Source organism: Anguilla anguilla, chromosome 5 (assembly GCF_013347855.1).
Source record: "Anguilla anguilla isolate fAngAng1 chromosome 5, fAngAng1.pri, whole genome shotgun sequence".
Taxonomy (NCBI): Eukaryota; Metazoa; Chordata; class Actinopteri; order Anguilliformes; family Anguillidae; genus Anguilla; species Anguilla anguilla.
In genome coordinates this window covers 19127292-19141826 of record NC_049205.1, presented here as the reverse complement: position 1 = coordinate 19141826, position 14535 = coordinate 19127292, and the positions used below count along the sequence as shown (strand labels likewise).

Genomic DNA, 14535 nt, shown 5'->3' with positions numbered 1-14535 from the left:
AGACTGCTGAAGACTGCTACAGACTGCTAGGACACACCATTTCACCTGTCATACTACTGGACACCAGCCTTCATAAAGTGGCAGTGGAATATAAGAGTCAAAGGTTGCAGGTTTAAATCTCATATGAGGCACTGTTGTTGTCACCTTGAAAATAATGAACTTGAATTGCTTTTGTAAATATCGAGCTGCATAAATGGATGGTATGTCTAAATACCTAAATGTAATTTAAATGTACATGCAGGTGAGGAACAGGTAGTTACGATATGGCTCTAATTGGTCAGCGGTTGGCGAGTGAGAGGCAGACAAGGCACTGACTGGTCCACCACATAATGAGGGAGAAACAGGCAGATCACTGATTGGCCAATTGCTTCATGAGAGGGACACAGACACGGATTGGTTCATGAACTTCCAGTGAGCCTGGCAGATTGTAGAGATTAAACACAAGCTTTTTGTCAATAGAAATGATTGTTCACAAAAAAATATGAGCTTTTTAGCTCTCAGATGAGGGTCTAAAATCATATTGTGATAACAAATAAAAATTATCTCGGGAATGGTGCCTGCCTTTTTGAAGTGGATAATACATGATTGTATAAGCACTACTGAATGGGAAAAACATAACTTGACAATAAAAGCAAAAGCAATAAAAACTAAAAAAAAAAAGATGGCAGAACTGTATTGAATCCTACACTTTACCAGTTTAACCTATTTATTTATACGTTCATATTGTGCTCTTTACTTCCAAGGTCTCCCAGAGTGCTGAACAGTTATAAATAATTGGTAAAGTACAAAAGCGAGGTGCAGTTCAGTCAGTTACATATAGACTATATACGAGCATGAACAAAGAGAAATGTTTTCAGTTGGTTTTCAAAAGCGGCCACTGACTTCAACAATCATGGTGCACAGCGAGTGAAGGATCTCGATCCCACTCATTGCAGCAACATGCGAGTTGATTATTCCTGAGGCAGCGCTGCAATGAAATACGTAACTGTGTGTGTGTCTCAGAAGACAAGCCTGTGTCGCTTCCCGCTTTTGACTGTCAGCAAGTCCCCAAAATGGATTCCTGGTGGGTAGCGAAGAGCAAGCTAACGGCAGGACCAGACACACGCGGAACAGGAAAGCATGGAGAGGGATCAGTGCAAAGGCCTGTGCGCTAGTCCCGGATTGTGTTCCTGAGCCCCGCGCTGTTAGGAACGCCGCGGTGCCAAAAAGCACAGACAGTTTGTGTGATTAATTTTAATACGGTTGGCATTCGCGGGGCCATCCTTCAAACGCTAAACGCTCCCCGTGACAGAAAGGCTTTCCAGAGATAACGTGCATAATTAACACGAGTTAAAAACAACCGTTTTTCAAGGCCTCCCCATCAGTTCCACCTGCCAGGGTCTCCATTACACAGGAGGAGAGAGGACGGTCCTGCTTAGCAGATAATCCAAATGTGTGAACATGTGAATGTGTGTATGTGTGTGTCTGTATATGTGCGTATGTATGTGTCCATGTCCCCATTAGACTGGGCGAGAGAAGACGGCAGCTTTGTATTTACATCGGAATATGAGTGTGTGTGTGTGTGTGTGTGTGTGTGAGAGAGAGAGAGGGAGAGCAATTGTATGGGAGAGTGGTTGAGGGAGGATAATAATAATAATAATAATAATAATAATCATCATAATAATCATAATAATAATAATAGCTTTATTTATATAGGATACATTAAAATGCAGCTCAAGGTGCCTTCCTAGCATACTGAAAAAAATTGGAATAAAAAATGATAAAACATTGTGACCACAGAATGACAAAATAAAATATACAAAAAAATAAAAATATGAAAATAAAAGCATCTAATGAAAGCATATACCGTTAAACAAATGAGTGAAAACGAAACAATAAAATAAAATACATAATAATTAAAAAGAAAGATAGTTGAATGCAAGATTTAAAAAAAATGGGTCTTGAGCTGTTGCATAAAATTGTGTGAAGCAGTTGCCTGACAGATAACAACCAGTAATGCATTCGAAGCCTTTGGAGCATAAAAACAAAATGCTGCTTCGCTGGATTTCTTATGTATCATTTTTGGAATGCTGTGTAAACCAGCAGCTGATGATCTAAGTGTTCGGCTTGGAACATATGCTGACAGGCAATCAGAAATGCATGATGGTGCTAAACCATGAAGAGCTTTGTAAACCAGTAAAAGTACTTCTAAAAGACGCTGGGAGCCAGTACAAGGAGCCAGAACAGGAGTGATGTGTCACAGTTTCCTTGTTTTTGTTCAAATTCTGGCAGCAGCATTTTGTGCAAGTTGTAATCTATCAAAGAACTACGTTGGCAGCCCCATCAAGAGTGCATTGCAATAATCTAGGCGACTAAAAACAAATCCATGTGTCAACTTCTTTGCATCTTGCAGAGAGAGGAAAGGCCTGACACAAGCTATATTTCTCTAGCGAAAAACTGCTTGGTTACGTAGTCAATGTGAGGCTTGAAACTTGAAACATTTCTAAATTCAGATTTTACTTCAGCAGCTAGATGTCCAAGTTCAGTATGTACTTTATCTTTCTTTCTTTTAGCTCCAATGAGTAGAATTTCAGTTATATCCTCATTCAATTTGAGAAAGTTATTGCTCATCCAATCGACAATACTAGCCAAGCAGCTCATCATATATGTTATGACATCAGGGTCATTTGGTGAAACATATCTATAGCTGCATATCATCTGCATAGCTGTGAAAAAGTGACACCATATTTACAAATGCTTTTATCCAATGGAAGCATAAATAAGGACAAAAGGAGTGGGCCAAGAATGGATCCTTGTGGAACACCACACGTACTTCCATGTACCTTTGACACACAAACACCTAAACTAACAAACTGTTTTCTCATAGTTATGTATGATTTAAACCAGTTTAATGCATTACCACTGAGACCAACCCAGAGTTTAAGACAATGGATAAGAATACTATAGTCTATGGTGTCAAAAGCTGCATTTAGATTTGAAATGATAAGAACAGACAAAAATATTTTGCTTCCACATTTGATCTCAGATCGCAGACCTAAATCCAGACTGGAATTTTTCCTGAATGCTATTATTATTTAAGTGATCAATAAGTTATTTCAAGCCTGTGTGTGTGTGTGAGAGTTTGTCTGCATGAGTAATTTTGTTTGTGTGTATGTGCAAGAGAGGAGGTGGGGGGGGTTGAGAGAGGGTGTGTGCGTGTACTTACTGTTGACCTTAGTGACCTTCCACGTCTTCTCCAGCCCTGGCTGTTTTCCCAGCTCAATCCTGAAGGGGGCAGCATTGGGGCTAATGTCCTTGTCTTTGCCCCCCACCACCATCACGTTCAGGTCCTTGGCATCTTCGCACACCCGTGCTACAGATGGGTAAAGGTAGGGGGCGTTGTCGTTGTCATCCTCCAGGGCGATGACCAGCGTCCCTGTGCCCGTTGCCGGAGGGCTACCTGTGAGAGAGGACAGTACACCTGTGAGCTAAATTATGGCTGCTACCTGTGAGAGATAATGGTACATCTGTGAGCTAAACCACAGCCACTATATGTGAGAGATAACAGTACACCAATGAGATAAACCACAGCCACTATCTGTGAGAGATAACAGTACATCTGTGAGCTAAACCACAGCCGCTGTCTGTGATAGATAACAGCACACCAGTGAGCTAAACCACAGACACTATCTGTGAGAGATATCAGTACATCTATGAGATAAACCACAGCCACTATCTGTGAGAGATAACAGTACATCTGTGAGCTAAACCACAGCCGCTGTCTGTGAGAGATAACAGTACATCTGTGAACTAAACCACATCCACTATCTGTGAGAGATATCAGTACATCTATGAGCTAAACCACAGCCGCCGTCTGTGAGAGATAACAGTACATCTGTGAGCTAAACCAACTATCACACAACACTGACTACTTCCCCTAGATGACACAGGGCCCTGGGGGAGGCCCCTTGTTTTCATGGCTCTTCTGTTGAGCCAGTGTGCACAGGAAAGATAGCTGACTGACATATGTACACATCCTCGTTCATAGTTATTGCTACCATTCAGAGGCGTAACTCCAGTCCAATAAACCTTTGAGTGTCTGTAGCTACACCAGTAAGCAGAGCTTAACATTTATCGCTGAATCAATAGTTTCCATCTGGCCTGAATGCCCCGATGCTGAAAATAAATGACCGGCTGGAGTTGCTGTCTCGAAAAGAAGACCTCGGGAAGCAAAGTAAGAATCACTTTCAGGGCTCTGTCTGTGAACAGTCACTGCACGTCTGAGTACAAATTTGAACTGCTCGCACTGTGAGGAGGCTACAGGAAAATGAAAACAATGGAGCCCAACGAACAAACAGAAAATACAGCGTACACCCCACAAATCTACAGCAAAAACACTGTACTACCAACCCTACACCCCACAAATCTACACCATAAACATTGTACCACCAACCTTACCTCCCACAAGTCTACACAAAAAACACTGTACCACCAACCCTACCCCCACAAGTCTACACCAAGAACACTGTACCACCAGCCCTACCCCCCACAACTCTACACCAAAAGCACTGTACCACCAACCCTACCCCCCACAAATCTACACCATAAACACTGTACCACCAACCCTACCCCGCACAACTCTTCACCATAAACACTGTACCACCAACTCTACCCCCACAAATCTACACCAAAAACACTGTACCACCAACCCTACACCCCACAAATCTACACCATAAACATTGTACCACCAACCTTACCTCCCACAAGTCTACATAAAAAACACTGTACCACCAACCCTACCCCCACAAGTCTACACCAAAAACACCGTACCACCAGCCCTACCCCCCACAGCTCTACACCAAAAGCACTGTACCACCAACCCTACCCCCCACAACTCTACACCGAAAACACTGCACCAGCAACACTACTCCCCACAAATCTACACCATAAACACTGTACTACCAACCCTACCCCCCACGAATCTACACCATAAACACAGTACCACCAACCCTACCCCCCACAACTCTTCACCAAAAACACTGTACCACCAACCCTACCCCCCACAAATCTACACCAAAAACACTGTACCACCAACCCTACACCCCACAATACTACCACCAACCCTACCTCACCAACAGAAAAGCTGTACCCTAAAAACAAACAGAATCCAGAACATATACAAAGTTTCTAACACACACACACACACACACACACACACAAACAAAATCACATAATCAAAACCTACATAAAATGTGCACACACAGGTCTTGACAACGTTAACTAGTACCATCTTCCTCATTGTTAATGAGCATTTCCTACTTGAAATTCACAGTATACAAACATTTCTTATTGAAATACAGGACACAATAATCAAGTGAGTTATAATACAGTAACCGTATAGCAACCCAAATTTGGTAGGTCGTTTACAAGAGTGATTTGGCAAGTGATTTGGTTTGTCAATCTCTTAGATTTTCAGTTAATCAATGACAGGAGAAATATGGAGGACATCGGGAAAAGGGGGTCCCCCATGTGAGACAAATCATCGCTGGTTGAAACACAGAACATCTTGCCTAAAATGGGACTGTCGGAAGCCTTAGTTCTGGGACTCAATCCACCAACCCTCAAAACCTGTTGCCACACCTCTGCCAGCTATGGCACCAAGCATTTAATCACATTCTTTTCATATCTGAAAAAGTATCAACTTCATTTTACTCAATAAAGAAACAGAAAAGGAACAGCGATAGCATTTGAGCGCAGGGATAAAGGCCCGTGCAGCAATGCCGCGCAGCGTGCACGGCTGAGATTAGAGGTTATTGGATGAAGTCGGAAAAGGCGCGAGTTTCTGTTTCGGCGAGATTAGAGGTTGCCGAAATCCTCCGCATTAAAGAAATAGCCCTCAGGTCAGGGCCAATTAACAGTCGTGTGACGGGAAACACATTTTTAAAATCCCCCTCTTTTCGCTCGAGACTGGAAGGAGACAAAAGCGTCAGGGCGCAGGTGACGTGAATGTCAGGTCAGAATAAAAGCCCCTTCTCCTGTGGTTCTGCGCTCAGGGTTTGCAAATACGGAGCACTTCGACTTCCTTCAAATGTTTTAGCCCTGCTAAACACCACCGAGACAAAAAAAACACCTTTCAGATACGCAATCTGCTGACTACCCATCAGAGGCATCCGGAAACAGTGCAGAGATTTTTATATAATGAACACACAGTAACATAAACCGTGCATGTACAAACTGATGCATACAACTGCATATTTCTCTACAGCACACACACAAACACAGATGCGCACACACACAGACACACGCACACAAACACTCAGAGACGCACACATACAGAAAGACTCACACACACACTCGCGCACACACACACACAAACACACACACACACAGGAACACTCAGAGACACACACACACACAAACACTCAGAGATGCACACATACACACACAGACACACACACACACACACACACACACACACTCAACACACACACACACATACACACACTCAACACACAAAACAGTGCATAGTTCTCTCTCTCGGCTGCATGGGAGAGCTCACTGGGGCTTGGCTCGAGAGGGCACGTGTGATCTCCTTTCAGATGTGTTAATTGAATTCTCAGCCCGATTTGTCCTCTATCCCCTGGCCCCCTCACAGTCAAAGAAGCTGAAACAGAAGACTCTAACGTTCCTTTTCAGGCCTGCCATTAAACCCAGAGAATCTCTTCATTTCAAATGCAAAATCCCTTTCACCGCAGATTTGCTCTCTTTCACATATGCCTTTTCTATTTCCCATTTTCTTTTCTCTCTTTCTGTTCTCTCATTCCATTCTATTTTCCTATTTATGGACCTTAATCGGTGCTATTGATGATGTCATTCCATTGCTCTTTCCAGCAACCCTTCATTCTTCACTTCTGTCACTGACAATAAGACAAAATAATTACTCTGCAATTACATTTGTGAACCGTTGTATTCTTGTGTGTGTGTGTGTGTGTGTGTGTGTGTGTGTGTATATATATATATATATATATATATAAGATAATTTTAGTCCTGGTTCAAGGCATGCTAAAGCAAAAGTTTCCTAGACCATAGAGTATATAAAATACTGGGGGAAAGTCATTCCTCTGCCCTGTTAAACAGATGTCAATGGGAACCTGCTCAAATTCTGATGCTGATCCGGTCCTTCCTGTCTCAGGGCCCATTAAAATTGGAAATACTCTGATTACAATGCAAACAAAACTGCCAGCAATTATCTCTATTTCCCACTGCTGGGGCTTCAGAAAAATCAGCTGCCTGTCCAGCTCTCCTCTGCGTCCCCTTAGAGTGTGAAAACATGTCTGACAGGGGATGCAAATCTCTCCTCTTTACTGGAAAACAACTGCCAAGGAGTTTAACATACAGGCAGTCACCTCCCACGCCTTCCTTCTCTTCATCACCAGTGATAATATATAGCTTTAAAAATCTCTTCACCGTTAGTCCGCATGGAACAAAGGTTATGAATATGAATGGCCTTGGTTTCTTAAATAAAACATCTATGCATCTGTTGCACATTCTAATGAGATAAAATGGAAAATATGTCTGGAATCATTGGAAATGCACAAAGAAAAATGCAGGCATGCACGCACGAACATACACACGAACACACACACACACACCACAACCTGCTTTCGAAAAGTTGACTTTCGTGGTGACTTTTTTAACTCTTGCTTTTTCTTCCTTCACTTCCAGAAGGTTCTCAGTAGCCCTGCTAAATTTGCTCACTGCTCCCTCCTTCTGCCACTCAAGCACTGACAAAGCACCATTCCACTGCAACAAAAAACCAGGCTGGAGGATTGCAAATAACCAGAGAGACAGTATACGGCATCCGAGGGGTGAAGCTAGGGACAGTTGGGGGTGGAGTCTGGGGGATCTAAGGGGCGGAGGCTGACAAAGTTAGAAGTGAAGTTCTAGGATCTGAGGGGCAGAAATTGAAGAATGGGGGGCAGAGTATAAATTCAAAAAGTTTGTATTAATGGTGAGAGGACATGAGAGTGCACAAATGCGAGCCCAGGAGACGATTGCATGAGGTCACTGAAAGCTCTGAAATGCACTGATCCACTCCAGGGCCACAGCACTGTCCACCCCATAAGATCCGGACCCTTATGTGCAGCCGGAGGCGAAATATGGAGAGCTGCAACTTCAAACACTTCAAACTTTCCCACTTCATTTTCATGGCTTTTTACGAGTAATGGGACATTATTCACCCAGGAAGGAGAGCAGGCCCATTTGTAAGTGTCGGCAGAGCTCTTCTTAGACTTGAGAAGTGTGAGAGACACAGATGCACAGCGAGGTGCGAAGACAAAAGGAGAACGAGAGCGAGCGAGGAAGATAAAAGACAGCGGGGCAGAGGGAAGAGCACGAGAGGAAGAACAGAGTGGGGCAGAGAAGAGGAAAGATAAGGGGATTTCGAAATGGACTTCCTCGGTCACGTGCTTGGTTTCCTCCACGCTCGGCACTTGTTCTGAGATACATTTACTTCCTGCTAGAACAGCCGAAGGTCAGGTGATCTCCTCCAAAGCCGTGATACCGCGCAGTACATTTATAGTTAATGGGAAAACAAAGGATTGCGTTTAAAACACACAGTGTGCAGTATTGCAGACATGAATCCAATAATATGGATCAATTTCATAAACCTGCCCGCCATAAACTTTTATGGGGCAGTAAGGAAATAAGAGCCACTACCGGCTCAGTTTATTAATGTTTCGCAATACACCCCCAAGCACACCTTTCACAGTAGTTTACAGCCCATCCCACTGCAGATCAGAGATCGCCGCTAAATAACGACTGAAGCTCTGGAGAGGCCGCAGCACTGACCCTGAATCAGCGGCTGCCTAGGCCATAAAGAAACATTATTTGATATCAGCAGTTAACAGCATTAGCCAGTCTGCACTGTTTAATGACAACACGGGCACACTACAAAGAGGACATTAATTGTCGCCTGAAGAACACAGTGAGCTTTATTCTCCTTTTGCTGCCTTTTACTGTTTCAAATTCACTCAGATTTCTCTCCCGTCTTCTGATTTAGCCACGCTCTCTCTCACGCTCTCTTCCCCTCTCTCTCTCTCTCTCTGTCGTGTACTTCAGTGGGGGGGGGGGGGGGGAGGCTGATGTTTACATGTGTTATGCGTGTGTTCTGCTGCATTTTACATGTGATTTGCAGTTGGCGGTTTCTCAGGTCTGCATTATGTCAGTAAAGGCTGTTTTTAAAATCTCTCCGGTTGTCTCTTTCTGTCCCCCATACTCTCTCTATCTATAGCAGTGGAATGCCCTCCTTGTGTCAGGGAATAATCGTTTTCACTCCTCTTGGGGGACTCATTAAAAATGTCTGTAGATTTTCTCTGGTCTGTTGGCCCACCGGCGAACTGAGGAGCCCGGAGAAGTTCTGGGTTCTTTGCTCTCCTGTTTGAGATAGATGATGGATGGGGCCTTTCGGAAGCAGGGTAAGGGGTTGTTTCATTTCCCGTTTAACGTTCACTTTCACTGCTAATTCCATTCTTTGAATATACTCTGAATATCATTAATCAACTTTGGAGGAAAAAATTCATTATCTGTGCATCCGCGAATACGGCATTTGGCTTCAGAAAAGCCCAGCACCAGCCCTCACGCTCACGCTCTCCTGGAAAGAGTGGGCCAAGACAAGCAGGTGTTTCTGAGAACAGAGGGGAGAATCACACTCCCAGGAAGTTTCACACTCTGCTGATAAATGTACACTTGCACGTATGTGGGCACACAAATCATATGTGCGCGCACGCACGCACACACACGCACACACACGCACACGCATGCACACACACGCATACACATGCACATCCCCACTCACACAAATCGCTTGCTACTTGCTATATAGTTACAAAATAGTAACATTTGTTGATATTATTTGTTGATGTTTCATTTTCTTTATTATTTTAAGTCGCCTATTGCCTTTGTTTGATTTCTTGATGTAAGTATTATTTTTATAACTATCTTTTTCTTGTTGCTTTTGTGAGATGTCTTTTTAATTCACCTGCACAATTTATTCTCAACCGCACCAATATTTTCCTGCTTTCAAAGAATGCTATGAAGAAAATATAAGAAAAAAATATGTAAATTGAAACACCACTCACTCTCTGTTTTCACATTCTCGGTCTCTTTCTCTCCCTCTCTGGCATATTTCCAGAACTTTTGGATGTGCTTGGAAGAGGGAACATCCCCAAAAACAAGAGCGCATAAAGAACGCTTTCTCAGAGGAGGTTGGTGTCCTGGCGATAAACAATGAGCTGAAGTCTGCACATCTCAAAGAAGACACCTGGCTGAGGTCTGTTTCTCATTACAGCATCCAGAACTATACAAATGGCTTTCTGGCAACAGTGAAGCTCTTGGCTTAAAATGATATCATAGTGATTTTTTTTTTCATTGAATTATTCTTTTCTCAAAGCTATGAAACTTTTGGAAGACAAAAATCTTCCAAAACAAGACAGAGGAAAAATGATCTATTATATATCATAATGAAATCCTTCCTTAATGTTGAATAAGAGAGACGAAAAAGAGAGAACAAGAAAGAGAGAGAGACAGATAGACAGAGAGAGAGAGAAAGAGAGAGAACGTGTTTCAGAATTATCGGATCTGTACAAAGGATAACAGAGACAATGGGAGCAGAGGAAATGTGACTCATGGGAGTGTGTGTGTGTGCGCACGTGTGCGTGCACGTGTGTGTGTGAGGGAATGAGTGTAAGGGTGTGTGTGTGTGTGTGTGTGTGAGAGAGAGAGATAGAGAGAGAGTATCTGTGTGTGTCTATATGTGTGATCTCGTTGAGCTTAGGTTCCCTCATCAATGCAGCCTCTGATTCACTCTGATTCTCAGCTCATTAGCGTGCTCGCTGATTGACCCCATGGCACCATGTTTTAAAGTCAGGGAAGTTTCATCATTAAGAGAACTTTGTACGCCCCAGCAGGCCTCAGTATCTGCTTCCTGTTGCATTTTGTGGCCCCAGGTTCCCCCCCTTCCCCCCAGTCAGGGTAACACTGGGGCCGGCTGCACTTCTTCCTTATGTTACAGGGTTCATGAATTCACAGATATCAATCTTGGATACTCACTCATTTTTGTCATATTCTCATGGACAGGAAGAATGAAGAAGAAGCAGTGTGGACTAATGTAAAAGTTCTGCAAGCCTGTGGGTCTGTACACTGTACTCTGAGTCTGTTGTATTTCTCAGAAAGCAGATCCGCCTGTAACCCTTTCCTTCTTATGCACTGTTTATGTGCACTCAAACCCACACAGTGGACACATATGCGCACACATTACACACGTGCGTGTGTTCTTAGGCGCTGTTCATGCGCGTGCATGCACGTGCGTAAAGTGTGTGTGTGCTTGCGTGTGCATGCACACTATGGGCCTTATTTTTCAAATTATCATGAAAAATATTCTAATATTTGTTTTTCATAAAAGTTTGCACATGGATCTCCTAGGTGATGTAATAAAGCTGTTCCAAAAGCAATAATCCGCTCATAAAATTCAGCACATGGTGATAAATCCACCTTGGCCTCACTCTAGAAATGCATTAACGTTGTTTGAAATGAACCGAAACAAACACCCCCACTTTGTCATGTCTGGCAAGGCTGCCCCAGAAAAAAAAAAAGACAAAAAAAGAAATCCCTCTGTCAATCAGAACAGCATCACTGCAGAATACCACAGCCTGGAGATAAGAAAAAGTCTGCAGTACAAATGACATTAACTGAGTTCAAGTAACCAAGGGACATTTTGAATTTCGTTCGGGACCGTGAGCAGTTGCGATATCAAGACGCAACAAAACGCGCGCTTGGCAGCAAATCATTACTGCTGTGGGTGTTGCGCCCTCAGAGCATCAGACGAATGAGAGCAGTAGAGAAAGCGGAGGTTTGACCCGAAGCTAGGTCAATTAAAAACAATCAATGCGTATAAAAGCAGCTAAAGCACTGGCGGAGGACGCCAGGGCAACGGACGAGCGTGAAGTATGGCATAACCGGGGAGGCATCGCTGTCCGGTGCAATCCCAGGCAGAGACAGTGATCAGCCTATCCCGTAATAGAGCTTAGGTGTGTGTCCTTCCATCACATTTAGGCTATGACTTCCCTATTACCAAGGCCAATTTGAAATCAGGCCAATCTGCATGAAACCTTTTCAGTACAGAAGAGGCTATTACAACAGTCACTTCGTGGAATACATATTTAGCGTGCATGTTTAACAATTCATGATACTATAATGAATGTTTTTGTTGATTTCACAGTGTTAGGATTATTAAGGGAGCTTTTGAATAATATTATAATCAATTCTGTTCAGATACATATAAATAATCTATAATTTTCATTATTTTCTATGCTTAAGATACAACACAGTACCAGCAGTAAGGAGCATATTTTTAATTATTATATTTTTGATACTTGGCTGGTATTGGTTTTGCTTTAACACAAATTACTGCATGTCAGCTTCCCACCACTGTGTGTGTGGACAACATTGGGAGCGATCACAAACTTTTGCCCTAGGGCATGTTCACATTTGGAGAGATAATTTGGAAACTTTTTTTGGAGGAAAGTTTGCACATTCAAACCGAAACCTGAACACACTGTTTCATTTTTATTACACGAGTGCCCCGAAGTGCGTGTTTGGGACTGGGCACACGGTGATGTAACGGGCGCGTTCAGTTGACGCAGGGTCGGAAACGAACGCCCTGGGGACCTGCACGCTCAGCGCTGGGCTGATTAACACGCTCATTACCCCAGGTGAGGCTCAGGTACGGTGAACTCTGTGGCAGGATAACGACGGCGCTGTCGCCCAAGGTGGAACTCGCGAGATGGACGGGAGGCTTAGAGCCAGACTCTGCCTGTGTCCTCCTCACCCTCTGGGTGAACACTTCCTCTGTCTCCATTCACCTCTCCTCCTTCCGCTCGTGACGAGGTATTGCCACCGCACATCCACTTTAGCTCTGCTACCGTTGCACTTTGTCTTCATTACGGTACACAGAGCCTAAATGTGCCCTTGGAAAGGGACACCACAGATCTAGGCTGTGTCTCAGATTCACTCACCAGGTACTGTTCATCTCCACTGTGTTAGCTGCTTGATTTAGTAACTTAGTTATTTAACAGCAAAACAAAACAAAAAAAAGATGTATGTTATGTGTTATTTCTGAATGGAAATTTCCTGTATTTATAGCTATGTATAGATTAGGACGTTCTGTATATATAGCTGTGTGTGGATAAACACTTCTTGTTCCTGTAGCTGTGTGTGGAAGAGCACTTCCTGTATGTGTAGCTGTGTTTGGATAAGCAATTCTTGTTCCTGTAGCTGTGTGTGCATGAGCATTCCCTGTACATGTAGCTGTGTGTGGATTAGCACTTCCTGTTCCTGTAGCTGTGTGTGGATGAGAACTTCCTGTACATGCAGCTGTGTGTGGATAAACACTACCTATATATGTACCTATCAGAGGACAAGCACTTTAATAAATGCAGCTGCATGTAGATGAGCAACATCTGTAAATATAGCAGTGTATGAATAAGCCCTTCCTATAAATGTAGCTGTGCGTGTGTGGATGAACACTTCCTGTGCATGGCTGTTTAAGTGCACATGCACTGGTGTGACAGATCCAGGATAAAATAAGGCATACAGAAAGTCTGAAAAATGCAGCGATTAAGCAGAGGAGCCACTTTTCCCTTCGTCGCTGGTAAACGGATTTTAAAAGGATTAACCTATTAATTCAGTCGTTCTGAACTTTGCGCAAGGAAGAGAAAGTGAACGGACTGTCTTAAGCCAGCTTGTCTTTGTCGCAGGACTGCTGGAGAATGCGGTGGTCGCAGATACGGAATATAAATAAATAAGTGGGCAAATCTCAGCGAGCATTGTGCTCAAGCGAGGCAGAAAGCCGATCCGCAATTAAATACAGACACCTTTTTTCTTTTCTTTTTTTTTTTTTTTACAAAGTCTGCTGAAATCTCTCATGAAGAAGCAGGCAATTAAACTTCCTGACTCACCCAGAGAACAAAGGGGGGAGGGGGGAGGGTGAGCACCCACCCCGTGCATTCCCTAATGAACAGGGTGGGGGTGTTGGGGTTGGGGGGTGGGGAGAGAGGCCTGAAAGCAAGCACTCCTTCTCCTCGGTCGACATCCCCTCATTTTTCTGCCTGACATTTCTCCACCGTTCCCCCAGCCTGTCAGGAGATGCATCAGCATTGGTGCAGTTCGCCCCATCTTAAAAAAAAAAACAAAAAAAAAACGAAAGGTCTGATCTCACCAGAACAGAACAGGGGGAAAAAGGGAGAGATGGATCTAGAGAGTCATTTGACTCCACAGACGGCTGGCTTGCCACCAAGAGATTAGAGAGCTCTTCACTGGGAAAAAAAAGCATCTGGAATTTTCTATGAGACTTTTCTCGATGGTCAAAATCTGTCACCGCGGAAGCCATTGGCAGTGAGCGAATCATACCCCGGGAAGCACCACGCTGTGTTTGTCAAAGCCATGGACGCCTGCCAGTCCCTCTACTGTCAGATAACAGCAGTCCAGTGTGATTTGAAA

At 43.6% G+C, this 14535-nt stretch overlaps 1 protein-coding gene across 2 annotated transcripts in view; it reads right to left on the bottom strand.

Moving 5' to 3' along the window:
- cdh13 (cadherin 13, H-cadherin (heart)) overlaps positions 1-14535 on the bottom strand; it is a 453601-nt gene that overhangs the window by 25947 nt on the left and 413119 nt on the right. For both annotated transcript variants that reach the window (XM_035419934.1, XM_035419933.1), the window contains one exon: positions 3206-3439. In XM_035419934.1, coding sequence (XP_035275825.1) covers positions 3206-3439 — 234 coding nt within the window. The remainder of the gene's footprint in view (positions 1-3205; positions 3440-14535) is intronic.